At 43.3% G+C, this 18844-nt stretch overlaps 1 protein-coding gene across 1 annotated transcript in view; it reads left to right on the top strand.

The window, feature by feature from the left end:
• The window catches only part of ACVR2B (activin A receptor type 2B), a 97033-nt gene that overhangs the window by 61412 nt on the left and 16777 nt on the right, over positions 1-18844 (top strand). The window contains exon 2 of the mRNA XM_062621398.1: positions 15413-15620. Within this exon, the coding sequence (XP_062477382.1) occupies positions 15413-15620 (208 nt within the window). The remainder of the gene's footprint in view (positions 1-15412; positions 15621-18844) is intronic.

Below are 18844 nucleotides of genomic sequence, written 5' to 3'. Positions count from 1 at the left end.
GATGAAAATGCAGCATTAGTAGAATGTGCATCAAAAGGGGATAGCTGGGTATCAGTCCTGACAATGCTTTATCCTGTTGGGAAACCTGCATGCAATGCAGTGTTGTATTTAGGGTTTTGAGGTCATTGTTACACAGATTATTTAAGCCTGTATGCATTTTTAGCTGGACTTTGTCTAAAGAATAAACATAGCCAGGGCTTTTTCCCAGTCATCAGCTAAACAGCTAGATCAAGGGCTTGAGTCAGCGATCCTTGCAAAAAACGTCACTGGCTGTCTTCAGAAAAATTTCCTAACATTTCTGCTTTTGAAAACGTAATTGTGCATAAAGTGATGCGTGTTATTTTTACTTCACAAATGATTCTGCTGTCTGGACTGTGCTTGTCTGTGTCTTAGCTCTTCTCCTCCCTTGTGTGTATGGTGCTTTGTTTCCTGCATGCATCCATGTATGCCTGAGATGGCAACCTAAAGATGGGACTAGTCCTCTTCCAAGAATAAAAAAAGCTTAATTATCTCCTTCTGAAAAACCAGTGGCACAAGGGCAGGACCTTTATTTTTGCCACACTAGGAATGTGTGGCTTGTATCGGCATAACCACCATGTAGTCCCTACCCCACTAGAAAAGCCTGCTGTGAACAAGGGACTCCAGCTCTTGCTGCAAGGCTTGTAGGTTTTCCCTTGCTTTGATTCAATCTTGGGACTACATTTTGATAGAAACACCAGTATTGTTCAGAATTGGTGGTGAGATAGCTAATCTAGTTATCTCACACTAGAAATGTCTCTCTTACGGCAAGGACAATATGTTAATACCTTGCTATGGTGAGACCAAAGGTGGTTGTGAGATGCCAGCTCTGACCAAGCACTGTGGTGACTTCTCTCCTTAGATTTTTCAAAACTGTGTAGTGGCTTGTGGATACTTAACTTGAGACTTTTTAAACAATTTTTGTCCCCTCAGGAATCAGACACCTTTTCAAGGTAGGTTAGACTGGCTACCCTGCATGAAAATCTTGGCCCACATCTTCTTCCAGAATACAGCCAGGCAGGCATGGCAGCTTCAGTATACAGGTCACTTATGATGCGTTGTTAATGAATAGTTACTATTGCATGCTTCCGTCTTTAAATAGCAGGGACATCCTTGCTGCATAAAGCATTAAAAACTTGTTAAGATGGAAAATACCAATGAAAAATGAATGAAAACCCTATGCAAAATCTCTGCCCACAGGGAAACTGCTGCAGACATTCATCTGAAGAGGAACGGGGATGAGTTGTGCAGGGAGGAGCTTGTGAAAGAGTTGTGTCCTTCTCCCAGCAGCTGTTGGCTCTAAATGGCACTTTCAGGCTCAGGGCAGTTGTTCAAAGGGATTGGGTTCCTCAAATCCCAACATGAAAGAAAAGATAGGTCAAATGAAAATCAAGACACAGTTAGTAACACTCTGCATTTGGTTTACCAGTAGCTGCTTGGGCATTGCAGCATTTGAAGTATTTTTAAATGAAGTTTTTTAGTTTGAAGGCATTTAGTATAGGAACTAGACAATGGGCAGACTGGGCCAGAGCAAAAGCCCATCCAGCCCGGTGGCCTGATGCCATCTATTGCCAAAAGGTGCCTGGAGAGGAATGGTGGAACAAGCAAGCACACTTGGTTCTTCTTAAAACATTATGGGGCATCTTCTGAGAAGGGGTTCTCCGCATCACCTGCCCTTTTCATGAGGAATTGTCTTCTCCATGTTTGTTTTGAACATAAACCCCACCATCTGTGATTGTTTCACCCTTCATCATTTCTTGTTTATCGCTTGTTTCACTCTTCATCAGTTGTTTCACCCTTGCAAAGTATGGGCTGTCTTAGAGCTGGGGGAAATTAATCAGGGTTTTATTATTCTCCAGTCTTAATTCAGCATTAAGAAGAGTGCATATCAGTGGTCACTGAGATCCCAGGATAGCTAAAACAGTTCGTTGTGTTTTCCTGGGGTTATTTTATTAAAGAGAGAATTCTGTACTAGAGTATTTAAATTGAAAGTCTTAAACTGTGACATGATACCCACGGTAAATGTGCGCATGTAGTGGTGGGCTGAAACTCTCCTTATATTTGCTCTGACCTCAAAAGAAAGGTGTAACAGGTAGAGAGTTTCCTGTCCTTGTGGCTGTCTTGCCTGGGGCAGGTGTGTTCACCTACTTGTTGGTGTGGACAGTCGTTTCCTCTCTGAAAAGTTATCAAAAGTTTTGTTTGCTCTTCTCAGATAGCTGCAATGCCTTACCAAAGTTCAGGAAAATTGGCTGAAGAGCATTGAGACCCGTGTGTCAAAACCTAGTGGGTAGTTCAGGGGTTTTATTGATCAGCTGGCAGCAGTTGCAGAGAAACTTCCCACGTTGCCTTGGAATATTTTATTACTTTATGTAGTGAAAAACTGAATTTATTCATGGTATGTCCTCCATTTCTGTTCCTGCTGATTAACAGGAGTATACGGTAATGTCTCATGCAGTATTGGAGAGTATTGGAGAGGTGGGAGTAGTTTGCATGCCTGTGTCCCTGAGCAGAGGGAGGCAGTGTGAAGATCTGTTCGGAGTTGCAGTTTGCTCATCTCCATGTGGCTGCCAGACCTCTGTGTGTATGTTCCTGCAGTCACCTCTCTCATCTTACAACTCATGCACACAGAGGTAAACAAGTGATTACTGCATCTTGCTGATGAAGCTTTTGAGAAGAAAGGGTTTGACTGCAGCCTAAAATAATTTTGCAGGTTGTGGAGGGAGTATTTGAAAGATTTTTTGCAAGGTGGCTTAAACAAGGATGAATTAATACTTTGTTGCCTTCTTACTGAAATCTGGAGGAGAAGGAAGAGAAAAATGTAAAGTATCTTGAAGTTTTGATGTGGTTTGCTCTGTCAAGGTCTGACCTACTCTCTGGTGTCAGAAAAGGTCTCTCCACTAAGTGTTCAGGTTAGTAGAGGGAGGAACCACCTTCGATCATTTATCATTCATCAACCAAGCCACTTTCAATCATTTATCAACAGTCCTCGGTAACCAGGGAGGTCCCAGTCGACTGCAGATTAGAAAATGTGATGTCCATCTACAAGAAGGGCTGGAAGGAGGATCTAGCGGTGAACTATAGGCTGCAATAAGGTCTCCCCAAAGCTTTCTCTTCTCTTGGGTTCTCATTGCATTTCCAGTGAGAAATCCATTGAAATACTTGTGATATCCCTGGGACTGCCCAGACAAGGGCACCTCTGTTTCCTTATTCTCATACATGAGCATCTGAATACATGGGAGCAGCATCAGGGATAGGGCTTGTGGAAGTTCCCACCTATCTTGAGGTTAGGAAATTGTCTAGGAGTACAGGACTGAATCTTAGAATATTACTTGATGTTGCTTTATGTAATATTGGAGCCTGGTCACCATGGAAACAGGCATCTAAATGGGAAGGTGAACTGGAAGGGAATGTGCCCAGTTTCTGGGGTGGAGCTGTTGAGCTCATGTCATCCAGAAAGCTTGGACGCAGATGGGAGAGTGCATGCTTCTCCTTCCATGCCGTGTACACACTGTGGTCCAAAGTGTTTTAGTTTTCCTTATGGCTTGAGAAAACTATAAAACACTAGGATGGAGAAGACCTGTCCAAAAGCACTTATTTATCTTACTGCTTTCCACCTGTGAAACAGGCAGAGTTTCAACTTTCTGGGACAATCTCTCAGAAACATTTTTATTTCAAAGTGGAATCCAGATGCTGCTGGGTGCAGGTAATCAAGAGGAAAGCTAATAGGGGAATTCATTCCCCTGCTTTACATAATATATATCCAGCATCTCTTTTATAACTTGTCCTTAGAGAATCACTGCAGTTATCCAGCCATTTCTTCCGTGCCTTTCATTATTGTAACAGAAACAATCACTGGAAATTGCATGATGCTATTGGGTTGTGCTACATTCCTTCCTCAGGTCATTTGACAGGAGCTTTTTTCAATAGACCCAAAAGAGAAAGGTACATTTCTGTAAACATGAGACAAGTCCTAGGTATGCGGTAGCCACTTGGGAGAAAACTCCATTGTAAAAGAGGCTTTCAAAATTGCTCATGTGGGATTTGCCATTAAGAGCGTAAAGATGGGAGAAATGGACTTCTGATTCAGCTGACAGCTTGCTTCTCATCCTCGAAGAATTTTAGGAATGTCTTTACTTCCTTTTGGAGGGCTTAAGGCTAGTGTGTGATTGCAAGGGCTAGAGATTCGCTTTTCTTCCTGCCGCCCTTCTCTTTCAGGCTAGCTTCAGCTGCCTTCCCATGCTTTGACTGAAGCTTTTTAACTCTTGAAATGCCAGTGTATGCTGGGAAAGAGGCTTTGAAAAGTCAATGGTTTCTTCTTGTACAAAACTTGAGTGATCTGAAGATCTAGGGTGTAATGTAAAAGATGTTACTTGCTTCAAGGAGTTATCAGGTATTTTCATACATACCACTGTGGGCTGAACTAAAGGAACTCTGATTGGAATGTGGTAATGCATACTTGTCCTTCATCAGCGTAACTGACTATAAATTGTGCTAGTGCTTGTTTGTGCAGTGTACTTTGATAATATTCTTACCTTTGGAGCTAAAATGCACCAAGGTGTCAGGGTATCAGGGATTTCTTATGTGCTGGGGAATTCAGGTCGCACTGGCAGCTAAAATTGGTTTTATTCTCTAGAACATGGAGAAATATGGGAATTTTGTATCATACACAAATGGTCTTTGCCCAAAATTGCTTAATTACCCATCAATACATTGAGCCCTTGAGCATGCTCTAGGGAGTGATGGGCTTTGCTGCAACTCAGGGCTCTGTGTAAAGAGCTGGGTGAGCATCCCCAGCATGGTCCTACAGCAGTTCTTCTTGCTGAAGCCCTTGGTTCCTCTGAAGCAAAGTCTGATTTTTCTTGGATAAAGTAGAGACCCCAGTGGGGATCAGCCAGCGAACGTCCATCATCACACTGGAACTGACGTTTGAACTTACGCATCTGGTGAGATTTTCTCTCTGCCACTGCCTCCCCTACACCTGGCTGGCAAGGAGAAGCACAATGCCTATAAAGCTATGGAGTAGCAGAAACGTAATCTTAGAAAGGTGATTTCTAGATAGAGAATCTTCTTCTACTGACAGAGTTATCAAATTAATTCTTCCTCGAGTTTCCCACTTGCTCATGTAATCTGCTGATCAAGTGAGTCATCTCCATGGTATATTTGAATTTTGGTCAGTGATGAAGTTTAAAGCAGTGATTTTTGAGCCCATAGTTTAGAGTGTTTGTGCTTATTTATTTCCTTTCTTCCTCTACACTGTTGAGAAAACTGCCTGGCTCCAAGCTTTTATTATTCAAGTGGAAGAGGATGACAAGAAGACAAAGTAACATCATTTAGTTCTTGGGGGCATGCTTTCCTGATGCTTGACCTTTTGGACTTTCAACATCTTCTTGTCCATTTACATGCATTACAGTTTTTCCAATTACCAGTGAATTAAATTTGGAATTGTGGTATTTGGAAATGTCAAGCAGAATCAATAGAAAACACTTGGGGCCCAATCTTAGTAGACTCAGCACATTTTAAAGCATATTTGAAATGTCCCTGCTGATAAATCTCAGAGGACCATCTGTAGATTATGAATTGAGGTGCTGCTGTTTAGGTACTGAAGTTCTCTGTGGCTTGCCAGGTGTTCTCTGGTGTTTTAGACATGCATCAGTCTCTCTCTGGGGAAGACCTTAGAAATCAGGAGCTCTGAAAAGAGTTTCTGCTGGTGGCAGCAGCATGGAAGCTTGAGGATGGTGGGATGGAGCAGGTACATGTGCAAGAGCTGGGAAAGGTATTGCCATGTGGTTATTACTGTTCCTTAAATTCTGCACTCCACAAGGAGATGCTCCCATATCCACATCCCTTTGCCTGGAAAGAAGTTTCTTTTGTAGACTTGCTTTGAAAGCTTTTCAAAACTTCACTCTGTGTGTGTGGAAAATATTTACAAACTGTGTGATTTTGCTTCCGCCTCCCATGCCCTTTGGAAAACTTATGCTGGCTCCTGAGGAGAACAGGAGAGAACAAATGAGGATGTTTTGAATCTCATTTCAGTATTTGCTGCATATTTTAGGTAGTGATCTGTGGTATCTGGTCAAAATTTTCTCTCTACTTGATTTTTCAGGACTGTAGTTGTAAATATCTTAATCTTGTCATTAAAGTTGAATATTTGCCATCACCAAGGCTGCAAAGTTTAGCAGCTGAGATAATCTCGGTAGCTTATTTGCACAGTGCTTAGCCCACAAGGGTCCATTTTTCATGCCAGAGAATACTCACTGCTGTTACAAACTAAACAAATGGTCTTCTTAATGCTTTTATAAATGCACACCTCAAATTTAAGGAAAAGAAAAGTAATCTCAATAACTATATGCTTGTTTGAAAACTTGTAGTCTGCAGGGTAAACACAACCCTCTCCTATGTGGAAATCCTATATGGGTCAAGGCATTTTCTTGCAAAGGGTGTAAGGAGGTGTCTGCTGATGAGCAAGGCGACTGGAGGAGTGGTAGGCATTCACCTGTTTTGCTTGTGGTAGAGGTTTTTTATGAGTTGGCATCCTTGAGCACAGTCACACATGGACAGACAGTAGCTCAGCACTTTGAGGAAGTCTGGATGAGTGATCTCCAGCATCATGGCTTTCTACTTCACCCTACAGCATGGGCAGGCGGTTGGCCAGTGATGGTGCCCTTTTTGGATGTGTGACTTTGTGTTTGTTGAGGCTGACTTGATTTTGTTTTTATCCTCTTGGGTATAGCAGAGTAGTAGTGTGCATCTGTAAAAAAAAAAAAAAAAAAAATGGAATTAGGCCTTTTTTGTGTGTTATTACTAATCCAGTTTGAGCTCTCCTGTCCAAATTGCCTCGTTTGTGACCCAAAGTGCATTTAAACATGAACTGCAGAAGCACCATGGCATTAAATGCTTTTGATTGATCTCCCTGATGGTTTTATTAAAGAACTAAAACCTTTTTGGGGGAGACAGATATGGTTAGCGATGTGAAGGGAGAAATCTAATTACATTTTGGCTTTGTCCTTAACTGAAATGCTACAAAATAGGCTTTTTCTAATGGATAACTGAAATGATCTCTTCTTTAAATAAAATATAGAAATGACCAGCTGAGTTCAAGTCAAAAATGCTCTGCTTCCAGAAATTGATTAACTGCTGGCAACATTTCTGTCTTGCTTCACGCCAGTCCAGCTGGTGACCTGGCCAAACCTCCTCGGATTGCTCTGCCTGGCCAGAGGAATGATTTACTAAACCTTTTCCTGAGTGATCCTCCCCTTTGGGCCAAGAGATTAATCTCATCAGCTCTGTGTGTGTTGTGTGTGTGTGTGTGTACACTCAGTATTTCACTAGATTGAACAACTCTGACATCTCGCTCAACTCTTGTCTTCCCTAAACAGGAATCTGCCTGGTTTTATGGACTTGTAAGGAGCTGGAACACCAGATGTTCTTCTCCAGATCCTTCTTCTGTCCACCCTATTCGACTTAAAATACCAAGGAAATTATTCAGAAGACTTAAACAGCTATTTGCATCCTTTCCCCAGGCTGGTAGTAGTGACTCTTAAAACATGCTCTCTACATTTTACAAAACAGGTTTTACTAGCAGTTTGGGGGAAAATTCTAATAAAGATCTAATTCTTTTGAATAATTTCCTTGTTATCTTTTACTGACTTAAGCCCAAGTTAAAAAAGAGATACATGGGGGGGGGGGATTGCTACACAGATGTCCGTGGAAGCTGTGAAGCGTGAGTCATGGTGTGAATATAGAAGCCCTGAGTTGTCATCCCTGGTGAGCAGGGAGGATGTATTTCTTTAATATTAAAGTTCCTTTTTTAATTTTAAAAGAAAATGACTTAAAGCCTCCTGTCCTTTTGAGACTGGTTGTCAATGGCATCATTGCAGGTTACCATGGCAATATATGCTGAGATAATAGATTAACAGCCATTGATTGACTAGAAAACTTAGAGCTCTTTTATCGTGGGATATGCCAAATGTATTGACAGAAAACAAAATTCAAAGTAATATCTTCCCTTGGTGTTACACTGTTACTGTTCTCAGTGCTGCATGGGCCTGTTTCTACCTGATCTGGCTTAAGAACCAAATCACTTTGCAGCAGTGGATGCTTTACCAGGGTTTTCTTTTTTTTAATTAGCCAGAGTAGTGCCCATCCCTGCATCCCGCTGGCTGGATATTTGATCATTCTGTGCCTGGGTGTTCACTGGCCATGGAGATCCCAAAAGGTGGAATGAAGTTTTGGCTTGAGAAAAGGGCTGTGCAGTCAAGGGGGCTTGTTTCTGTTATGCGGGGCTCTGCTGTTTCAAGGTTTTTTTGTGAAAGAACAGGGGTTGCACGCAACAAGTCTTCAAATCCTCATGTACAGTTACGTACTTAACCACAGATGTCATCGCTAGTTTGATGCTTTGCCTAAAAATTTATTTAGACCCTATTATTTAAGTATAACAGGAATGAAATCACCCTGCTTGGGGAATAAGTGTTGGAGCAATACTTACTAGCTGCAGATTCAGTATCAGCTCTGTAGAGATGCAACTGGGTGGTCTCTCCAGAGCAACATTTTCCAAACTTTCCTAGTTGCAAACCTTCCTCTGGCTTTATTTGGGGATCTGAAATGCTAGCAATAACTGTTTGAATTTCTTTAATTTGCAGTCCTGCACATAACTTCTGGGCAGTTGTCTGGGAGAGAGCAAGCTGGGGGTCAGCAGCCCGCTTTCCTTACCTTTCCCTCTCCAGCAATGCTCCCAGATGTCCTCTATACATGCTTAGATCTTGGCTTTCCCCATTGAAGAATATGCCAAAATGCAGCCCAGGGCTCAAAAGCAGCTGGTTTAGGATCCCTGCAGGTGCTGAGCAATAGAAAGTGGCTCATCCCAGAAGATTGTGATGCAGCAGCCTCTTATTTCCCAGCTCTGCTCAACCATGCTGTGGTTTAAGGGATGGCTCTTGAAAACAACCCCAAACCTCAAACAAAGGGCCCGACTTTCATAATCACATGTGCAAGAATGCATCCACAGTTGCTTAATTGCTACATGCAATTACCCTCCAAATTAGAGGGCAATTACCCCAATTCAGTGTACAATTTCTGTCATTTTATATTATAAAATTGCATGTACAAATAGCTATATAGGGATATAACTAAGTGTTTGCAAATAACTTCAGTTGCATACACAGTTTCATATATAAGCCCGGTGGTTTTGACAGTTAGGCAAACAGACTGTCTGGTAAATCACTTGGTGTTTATGCAGACTATTTTGACACATCCCATCTTTTCCTATATACTTTCATTTTAGGTTTTAAAAAGGGGACAGGCAGAGATAAAGAGCTGAGATTTATAGCAGCCTTCAGCCTTGGGGAAGATATTCCCTATGTATCTAATTATGAGTTAGGAGCCCAGCAACTGCTAACACCTAGACCCAGAGTTGCTATACTGGATCTTGGCTATAATTTAGCAGCTGTTGGATAATGACACAGCCTCAGTGATCTGTCAGCAGCTCCAAATTAGGAGAGCAGAGTTTAGTCTCAGATCAGCGGCAAGGTCCCATGCTTCAGCAGGCAGAAGTCCTTCAGTTCAAGAGGACCCTTTTTAATGAGATCACTCTGTGCCTTGCAACTCCGAAGTAGAGGAGAGAGGACTTCCCATGCTGCACAGTGTTTTGACTGCTCTTCCTATCATTATGTGCATCAGATAGGTTCTGGGGGTCTTGCTCGGCAAAAACCTGGTGATGCTTCAGTTATTTGGAGCAGAAAATTGACCTAAAGGAATCAGTATAATGATTTCTCAGGACTGAGGTAAAACAGATTTTGAACCCCAAAGTGGGTGGTGGCGAGTAGTCTCCCTCTGCCTTCATGATGGGAGTTACTTGGGCTTGGTCATATTTTGTACAAAGGTATTTTTGTGTGGCTTTTGCTGAAGAAAGGTGTTGGGAGCAGCCACACTGCATCATCCTGAAGCATTGGGTGGATACAGCGGGATACCAGAAACCCATCTGTTCCTGCAAAGCCTAATTCTTCCTTCCTTAGACTTTGATTCTGAAACAGACTTCAGACTTTATTCCTTAAATGACTATTTGTGGATTGTGGTATTAAAATGTGCATCATTTTTCCTGGCTGCTGACATGAGGCTATTTCCATGGCGAGAACTCCAGTGCTGCTGGAGATACCATGCTCCTGCTGGACTTGCATGCTCCTGGTTTGCTTGCTCAGCATTTTCTGCAGAGCACTGCCAATGTAGTGATGTGGTTCTGCCTGCAGTAGTTTCTGCAAGCAATCACTCAGCCTTGGGGGAAACATCTCCCTTGCAAAATGCATACATGTGGCAGGGGCCAGCAGGTCCAACCACATTTCTACCTCTGTCTGTACCTTGTGGGAGTCTCTGCTGGGTAGGAAACAGGCTTTTTTCCCCCAGATTTTGCTTTGTGGCTGGCAGAGTAGGCTTAGGCAGGAGGGAAGAAGGGCCCAATGACTTAAACCAAGTTCCGACAGCAGTCTTCAAGCACTTGCTTAGCAAATGTTTTATATCTCATTGCACCCAAGTCCTGTTGACTTTCTGCCAAAATCTAAGTAGTTCCTTGATAATGTTTATTTTCTACCCTACATGAGCAGGATGTCCTTACCAGGGAGTGCCATTGAATGAAGGAGGTCAGGAGATTTCCTACCACCTACCAGTGCTGGTATGAGGAAGACAGCAAAAGCGTTGTGGTGAGGGGAGGGCAGGACAAGGGGGGACACAGCCCGTTTAGTCCATCTCAAGCTGTGGTTTGTAACTGCCCCTAAAGGCTTTTGTTTCAGGAAAGTTTTGGGGTTTTTTTTTTGCGCTTCCCTCAGGCTCAAATTTGGTTTAACACCTCCTTTGAGGTGCCCCCCTGGCTCAAATTTGGTTTAACACCTCCTTTGAGCCAGGTTGTGTTGCTGGGTATTGAGGGAAGCTCACTGAAGTTCAGCCCAACACTTGTGCTGATGCATCAGCTGTGTCCAGTGGAAGGAGACAAGCCCTCTTTGCATCCATTTTGGGGCAGTTCCCTCTGATTTTCTTGCAAGTTTGAAATAAGAAGTAGGACATGGTTGATCTGTGCCTCTTGCACCTGTGTCACTTGGTGGAAGTCTCCAGGTCAGTGTTTCTTACAGGCTTCCAGTGGCCTTGGGGGAATGGGCACTATCCATTGTACAAGAGGAAGAGAAGGCAGGAAAAACTACATGGCTTCCTCAGATTTCTTTCTCTTAGTCACCACTACCCCACCTTCCTCCCTCACAGGGATAAACTCCTGTTTCAATTCCCCTCTCTCCATTCAGCTGAGGGTTTTAATGCAGCAAGTTCAGATATGACAGTTAGTGAAAAACTTTCGTCTCTGCGTGATCCATTACAGAGCAAGGTGTGAGTGTTTCTTGATGAGCTAAAGCAGCAGATAAATTAATACCCTGTCCTGGAGCCCTGTCCCTTCCTGCTGGGGCCATCTTGGGCACAAACAGAAGGGTTTCTTGCAGTCCTGAGGACCCAGCAGGATGAGGATCCTTACCAAATGGCTTTTTAAGAGATGTGAAAGCAGGTAGCAAACACACAGGTTTTTAAAGTGTCTCAATGCAAGCATCCTTAGGAGCTGTTTTAAGGGAAGCACACATACATTTAGTTATCCAAAACTTTATATATGTGCTTTTATTCAACTCATCTAAACTTTGACGGTAGGGAAAAAGCTGCGAAAGGCCTTTTTCCTGGCGCAGTTGCTGTTTGCAGAGTTGGGTCTGTGTGTTTGCAAGCAGAACTTAGTCTTCAGCTGAAACTTGTTCCAGAAAAGACAACTGTCTTGGGGGAAGGGAGCCTGGGCTCAGCTCAGGATTTAGCAGCCTCGGTTTGCTGGTCCCAGAGCTGATACAGCTCCTGCTGCACATCTTTTTAACATTACCTTTTCAAACCATAGTGGAAACATCAAACCTCACTGCAGCTTTGTGCATTGTATTGGCCATTGTTGCAGGTGGAGAAAGCAGAGGCTACGCAATATTGCTCATGGTTACAAATAGTGGTGGCTGAGCCAGGATTAGATGTCGGGCCTGCTTCCCAGGCAAATGGTTCACTTTCCCAGAAAGCTTCCTGCTTTGTGGGAAATGGGATTGGGGAGGGAGAGGAAATTTCCATCTAGAACAAAGGCAAGATTTGGTTTGGGGTGATGGAAATGATATTACAAAATATATTTCAAGGACTGGACCAGAAATTGTTAGTATTAGCTATCAGGTATCAGCTGGAAGCCGTGTGAAGTATTACAATGAAGCAAAGGTATTTACTCATTCCTTTATAAATAAAAGGATATTTCCCTCCCCATACACAAGACAATGCTCCTTTGCTTTCCTGTTAATTTAACCAGTGCTTAGCAAAAATGCTTAGTTTTCCCTAACAAAGCATAGTGTAAGTATCAAGAGAACAAATATCAAGGCTTTAACAAGGAGTGTCAATATTGACACTGTTCTGTGTTGAGGGATATTGGTAGGTTGTTTTTATTACAGTAAGCAACTTGTCAGAGGTGAACTCGGAGCTTTGCAAGTGTCGATAAAACCTGCAGGTGCTACTGAAATCGAGCTCTTGTTTGTGTGTGATTTGAATGTAATTTCCAGTTTCAGAAGTCAGCTTTATGACTTTCTCATACCCCTCCTCCCTTGCAGTCTCTCCCACGATGCAGATTAAACATTCCTCTCAAAAAAGAGTTATTGAAGGATTGAAGCCCTCTTCGACTTGCAAAGAGGTCTTCCTAGTCTGATGAGTTTGTTCCATTACATGAAGATTACCTGAGGCAAAGTGCAGGTGTTGGTATCAGGATCGGGTCGGACACCTTACGCCTAGCTTTGGCAGAAACTGATTTTTCTCCAACCTTCTTACAGTTCTGCTTCCACTGCATCCCAGGTCATCTGCGCTCCTTGCTTGATGGCTATTGGAAGCAGAAGGTTGATTCCCTACAGCAGATCAGGCCACGTTGAGTAGCTTAAATGCAGTCTCTGTCTCAAGTGCTATCTATAAAGGGCTTTCCATGCACTGCAAAATTTGAGGTGAATCCTGCCACCATGTTACAGCTTGGAGACTTGGCAACTTGAGGAGTTGCAGGCTGTGGAAAGGCAGGTCAGGTTTCTCCCCAGCATCCTGCTTCCTTGGGACAAGTTGTTTAAACTTGGTATGTTGGATCTTCAGTTGGAGATCTCCAGCTGGGTGTTGTGAGAGTACCCACTTCAGTAGTAGATGGTTGTTCAGGAATGAAAATGATGAAGCTACAGAAGGTATCTGGGGCCTGGAGCTGATGCCTGGGGCCTGGAGCTGATGCCTGGGCCCAGGCTGGATGTTTTATTTGCTGGCTGTAGGCCACTGGCTGCGCAGTGTCTTATGAAGAATGAGCTGCATCCCCTTATAGAGTTCTTTCAGAAGTGGCTAGTTTGCCATATTGAGTAGGAATCATAGGCTGGGTTGCATTTAGATTGTCCAGACATGGCCCTGGCTGCCTTAATCTCAACATTAAAGGTTGCACGGCCTTTGGGGATGATGGAATCATGAAAGCACTGCTAAATTTTCTAGCCAGAAGCTTAGTTCTGCACTTTGCAAAGGTCTGGCTATTTTAGGAGTGCAGCACTTTCATTTCACCATCCCATGGGACCCTTTTGTGTTTTCTACCTGGTTGTCAACACATTTTATCGGGATACCTATGTTTCCATGATTGCAATCCATCAAAATAATGACCAGAACTGACCTTGCCTTAGGTTGGGTAATCTCAAAGACAGACAGCTGAGGGTATCTCAAGATTTGTGAAATCATGAGCTTCATGGTACCTGTTTGTCTGCTTACATGTTGTGTGTTTGTTTCATTCTCCTTATTTTAAACTAATCCTCAAAATGCCACAGAGTATTTCCAAATGTGGAGCGGCTTAGGACAAAACAGGCTCCCTGCAGATATCAGTGTTCCCTTACAAGATTCCCTTTTTAATGGCTGTGTCTGTAATTTTCAGTGCCACCATGGCTATGGGGGAATTTTTTCACTTTGAACAGTAGGAACTCCTCAGTCTTTTGGTACAAGGTTCTAAAGGAGGAAAGTCTCATAGGCTGTGGAGGCTCCTTTGTTTGTGGTGCTCCAGTGTCCATTTGGGGAACAGAGTTGCTTTTTGCTGAAAGTCTTGCTTGGGTGGAGAGGCAGCATGAGTTCTGTCAGCCACAGCTTAAAAACATGGTATTTATCATATAGAGACTCATCCAGATAAGCCTAAACTGGGATCCAAGTGAAGAATAGGCACTGGTCTGGATCTCCTCTGCAGGATGAGTATTATCTATTCTCAGTTACATCCTGCCCATGTAAGAATCCATTTATTTTTAGGTGGTGTTTCCCAAAATAGTGGTGGAAAGGGAGGGGAAGTCAACTGTGTGACATCCCAGCAAGCGCTAAGTAGCACCCTGGGAGGTTGTCTTTCCTAAACAGGGTTTCTGTGGATAGAAAATACAGAGTATGGGTTGCCTTGTTGTTGTGGTTTAAACCCTAGCCAGACAGCTTGTTCACTCACTCCCCATGAGTGGTGCTGGGCTGAGAGCAATTGAGGGTCGTCTGTGTCATGTCGTCCCCCCCCCCCAGGGCTCTCCCCTATCCTGCTCTAGGAGGAACGGGGAGGAGGATCGAAAGAGTGCAACTCCCACGGGTTGAGACAAGAACAGTCCAGCAACCAATGTACAACACAAATCACCACCGCTGCCACCAACGACAACAATGATAAGAGAAAATAACAAGGGAAGAGAATACAATACCACCGGCCAAGAAACAAGTCCCACTCCAAAGCCCGTGTCCTTCCGGGTAACTCCCAGTCACCCCCCACCCCGGGCATGACGTGCTGTGGTATGGAATACCTCCCCGGCTAGCCTGGGTCAGGTGTCCTGTCTCTGCTCCCTCCCGGCTTCCTCTCCTCCTTGGCAGAGCATGAGCCTCACAAGGTCCTTGGTCAGGGCAAACATCACTTAGCAACAACCGAAAACATCAGTATCACCAGCACTGTTCCCAGGCTGGAAGTCAAAACACAGCACTGCACCAGCTACCACGAAGGAGAAAAATGACTGCTACTGCTGAACCCCAGGACACTTGTACATCCCACTGTTAGGATTCTGTTGTTGAAGCACTGGCCAGAGGAGACTTAAGGGGAGCGTGTCTCAGCTGGGCTCTTGGCTTCATCATGAGCTCCTGTTGTGTGCCTAAGCAAACCAAACCTCTTTGCTCCCTACCTCACACCAGCAGAGGGCAATAACCCTCTATACTATGCTGAAGCTCACATCGATGAGCTGCGTAGCTCCCAGGGAGGCAAATGTGTAAGTCACCTGAAGCGTAGTGACGTGGATATAGGTCTCCTGGGATGGGTTTCTGATTTTGCTTGAACTAACTTGGGGTTTGAATTTTGCTTCAGGACCAGGCCATGGGGAGGCTGAGACAAGGGAATGCATTTACTACAATGCCAACTGGGAGCTGGAGAAGACCAACCAGAGTGGTGTGGAGCGCTGTGAGGGAGAGAAGGACAAGCGGCTCCACTGCTATGCTTCTTGGAGAAACAACTCAGGCTCCATCGAGCTGGTGAAGAAAGGCTGCTGGTTAGACGACTTCAACTGTTATGACAGGTAATAGCCTAGCTGTGTTTTCTGCATACAGGTTTAATTGTGCCTTTAAGTGCAAAGGCTCATGATTTTTGTATTGGGGAAAAGAAAGCAAGTCCAGGTGACTTGGCCTGGTAATTACTTCTGTTGCTAACATACCTCTTGAAATTGTCACTTACCTGCCTTAACTTTATAAATAGAAACTAAAAAAGGCTACAAAAGGCAGTTTTAGGTTTGTTTTTGTATTTGGTTGCGGTTTGGTTTTTGTGGTTTGTGAGGTGTTTGGGGGTTTTCTTTGTTTTTTCTTAGCAAAGCTTTGACAGTTCTAGCATTTGTTGAAAAACCTGTCCTGTACCGTCAAATGAAGAGCAATATGTTCTTCCAAGAGCATTTGGCAATACAAAAGAAAACTTGGAATTATTTAGAGCTCTCTAGAAAAGCATGGGTATCTGGGGGTGGTTAGAGGTTGAGGTATTTGGCATTTGTGATGTTGCAAAAAAGTTTCACTGTTCTTTGGCTGAGTTAAGAGACTGACCAGGAGAAAGAGTGGGGTAGCAAAGCAATATGAATGTTTATGTCACTGCCTGTATGGAGCTGAAAAGAGTGAGGCTTTGTAGTATGGTGCCTCCATCCTCATTAAATAGCTAGGGAAATAAACTAGTGTTTTCTTACTTCCCTTGATGCAATTCTATATGGGGCAACAAGAGTTACGGCGAAAGAAAATAGCCCTCTGAAGTTTCACAGTTTAAAAGGACAGTGTTTAGTAGCTCTAGACTTAGTGTTTCTGTTATAAAAACCCAATGACCAACCAGTCCAAACCCAACCCTTCCAAGAAGGGTTAACAGAACATAAAATTCAAGGATTTCCTTAGGTACAACACCAGCATAGGCTGGTCTCACCTTTGTGCAATTCCCATCTGCACATCTTTGTAGCTTCTCATTCCAAAAATTTTAGGATATCATATGTTAAGCTGTGGGGCTTAACCTGGGACTAGATTTGCCCCGTGGCTGGAAAATTTTCTCCCTTTGGTACTGTACATTATCTCTGCTTTTCTGCCTGTTGTCTTAGCTTACCCTGACTGCGAGTTGTTCCTCATCTTCATTCTATTATTAGCACCAGGGTTACTTTCCCACCACACCTATTCCCTTGCCATTTGCGTAGCCAAGCTCTATATATAGTTAAATTTTTATTCTTTCCCGATAAATCAATCCTTCTTGGCCCATTAGTCATCTTAATGCCAATCCTTCTGAGAACAGAAGGTCACTCTAGTTTCCTACTTCCAAGCAGAAGTGTTTACTGTAAACAGACTTCTCTTTTCAGTGCCTGCTCTCATATACAGTGCCACTTGTATTGTCACTGAGTGTCTCTGTGCAGGGATGTAGTGGTTCTTAAACTTTGTCATGATGTGTTGCTCTGTTACAACAGTAAAAAGTTTCCAAGGCTCCTCACCAGCCTTTTTGCAGCCCTGGGGTTGAGCATCCATTATCCTGCAGCCTGATTCTTCAAAGCCACAGTTCCAGGGCAAAGCTAAAAGATCTTCTGAGAATTAACAAACAGTACAAGTGTTGAAAGCATCATGTGAAATAAAGGTTAGCTTTAATTAAATAAAGGCTGTTTAAATGCAGGGTTTTTTTTCCTTCCCTTGAGTGCCCTCAGCAGCCTTTCATGCAGGTAGTGTTGCATCCCATGATAGCAAAAAATGGCTAAAAAAGATGACTTATCGATCAGTGGTGCTGTGCTGATGCCCTTTTTGTCTCTGTCTTCAGCAGCTTTGGAAGGCGAGCTTGGCACAGCCTCAGGAGATGCACCTGTATCTATATGCACAGAAGCATCCCCTGGATGCAGGGCATGGTCCTTATTCTGCCAGGCTGCGGCTCCTCTTGAAACACAAGCAGTATGTTCTGTTATGTTCCGTTTTCTGGCACTGCCTCTTTGCCGCTGGAAGGGGAAAAATTCAGGAGTGCAAGGGCTGGGATGTTGATGGCGATGCCTCCTTACTCTGTTCTTTATCTTAAGGAAACAAGAACATGGCACGTGTACATTTAAGGTTATAGGAAAAAGGTAGTGTTTAAAAATTCACTTGTGCTCTTCATTTGTTTACACAGCCCCACTACAGAGGTTGTGTTCATCTTGCCTTGAAGAGCACATGAACCGCTGCGAAACCTGTCCTCGCTGCCATAGAAAAATGTGTCATTCTCTCCCACTGTCTCATTTGTAATATTTGCTAAGTATAACATGTCATATGTACCTGGATGCCTGCCCTGAGTGCACACCAACTCAAAGACAGGGATAATGAATTGCAGATGTGGAGCAGGCTGTTTTCACTCATTAGCTTGATTTTTTAACCAACAGATTTAGCAAAGGATGTGTTTTCTATTGAAGACTCCAATACTGATGCTGTTAAATCCAAACGGCTTGTTATATGATTTCACAAAAAAGCATCTGGAAACATTGCTTAACTTGTTGAAACATCTTTGTTCATTTGAATAAGTCAAATGACTGTTTGTGGGTTCTTTTTTTTCTTTGAAGTTTGAAAAAATAAAAGCCTAAAAACAAACCAAGTGCTTCCCAGCTGAGATCTTGCAAGAGACATTTCAGCTATAGCCACTTTTTTTTTCCTCCAAAAGGAATAAAGCATTGAAAACTACCCTGTGTTACAGTTGAAGAGAGGCCTTTCTGTTTGTCTTGTGGCAGTATGTCAGTGATACCACAGAAAGGGAGGCTTGGCATGGGTTCATAAGTAATAATGTCAAACACATATGATTGTTTTGCTACTTCCTCCAAGTGGTTGAAGGAAGGAAGTTATGCATATAATTTAGCTGGGCTTCAGGAAATAGTTTGATACAGCTCTCTGCAGAGAGCAGCTCTGCAACTGTAATAACTGAAAGCAGAGGGTAATGTAGCAAAAGGTGGCAGGGAAGGGAAGCAGGCATTTAAGAAAGAGAAATGACTGCTAGATCACTGATGAAGTCACTGCACATCTCTTGGCATTGATGTGTGGGAGAGGGAGGATGTGTGGAAGTGGAGTTGGTCAGATCTGTAGAAGTCCCCTAATGCCTTATGCAGTGCACAAGAAAACCTCAGTGCTGAGAAGGCTAACAGGCAAATACAAAAAATGAGACCGCAACCTGATTTTCTTAGAGGCTTTTGTGCAGAATAAGTTTTTTGAAGAAGATGGCACTTTAAAATTAAACCTTAAAAAAAAACAACAAAAGCTGCAGCTGTACTGTTGGTACTGCTGTCTGGTG

The sequence above is a fragment of the Pezoporus occidentalis genome, unplaced genomic scaffold, assembly GCF_034315485.1.
Source record: "Pezoporus occidentalis ecotype Australia unplaced genomic scaffold, CSIRO_AGI_Poc_V1 ctg23, whole genome shotgun sequence".
Lineage (NCBI taxonomy): Eukaryota > Metazoa > Chordata > Aves > Psittaciformes > Psittacidae > Pezoporus > Pezoporus occidentalis.
Note: the sequence above shows the minus strand (reverse complement) of the source record. Positions and strands in the feature narration are given on the sequence as shown.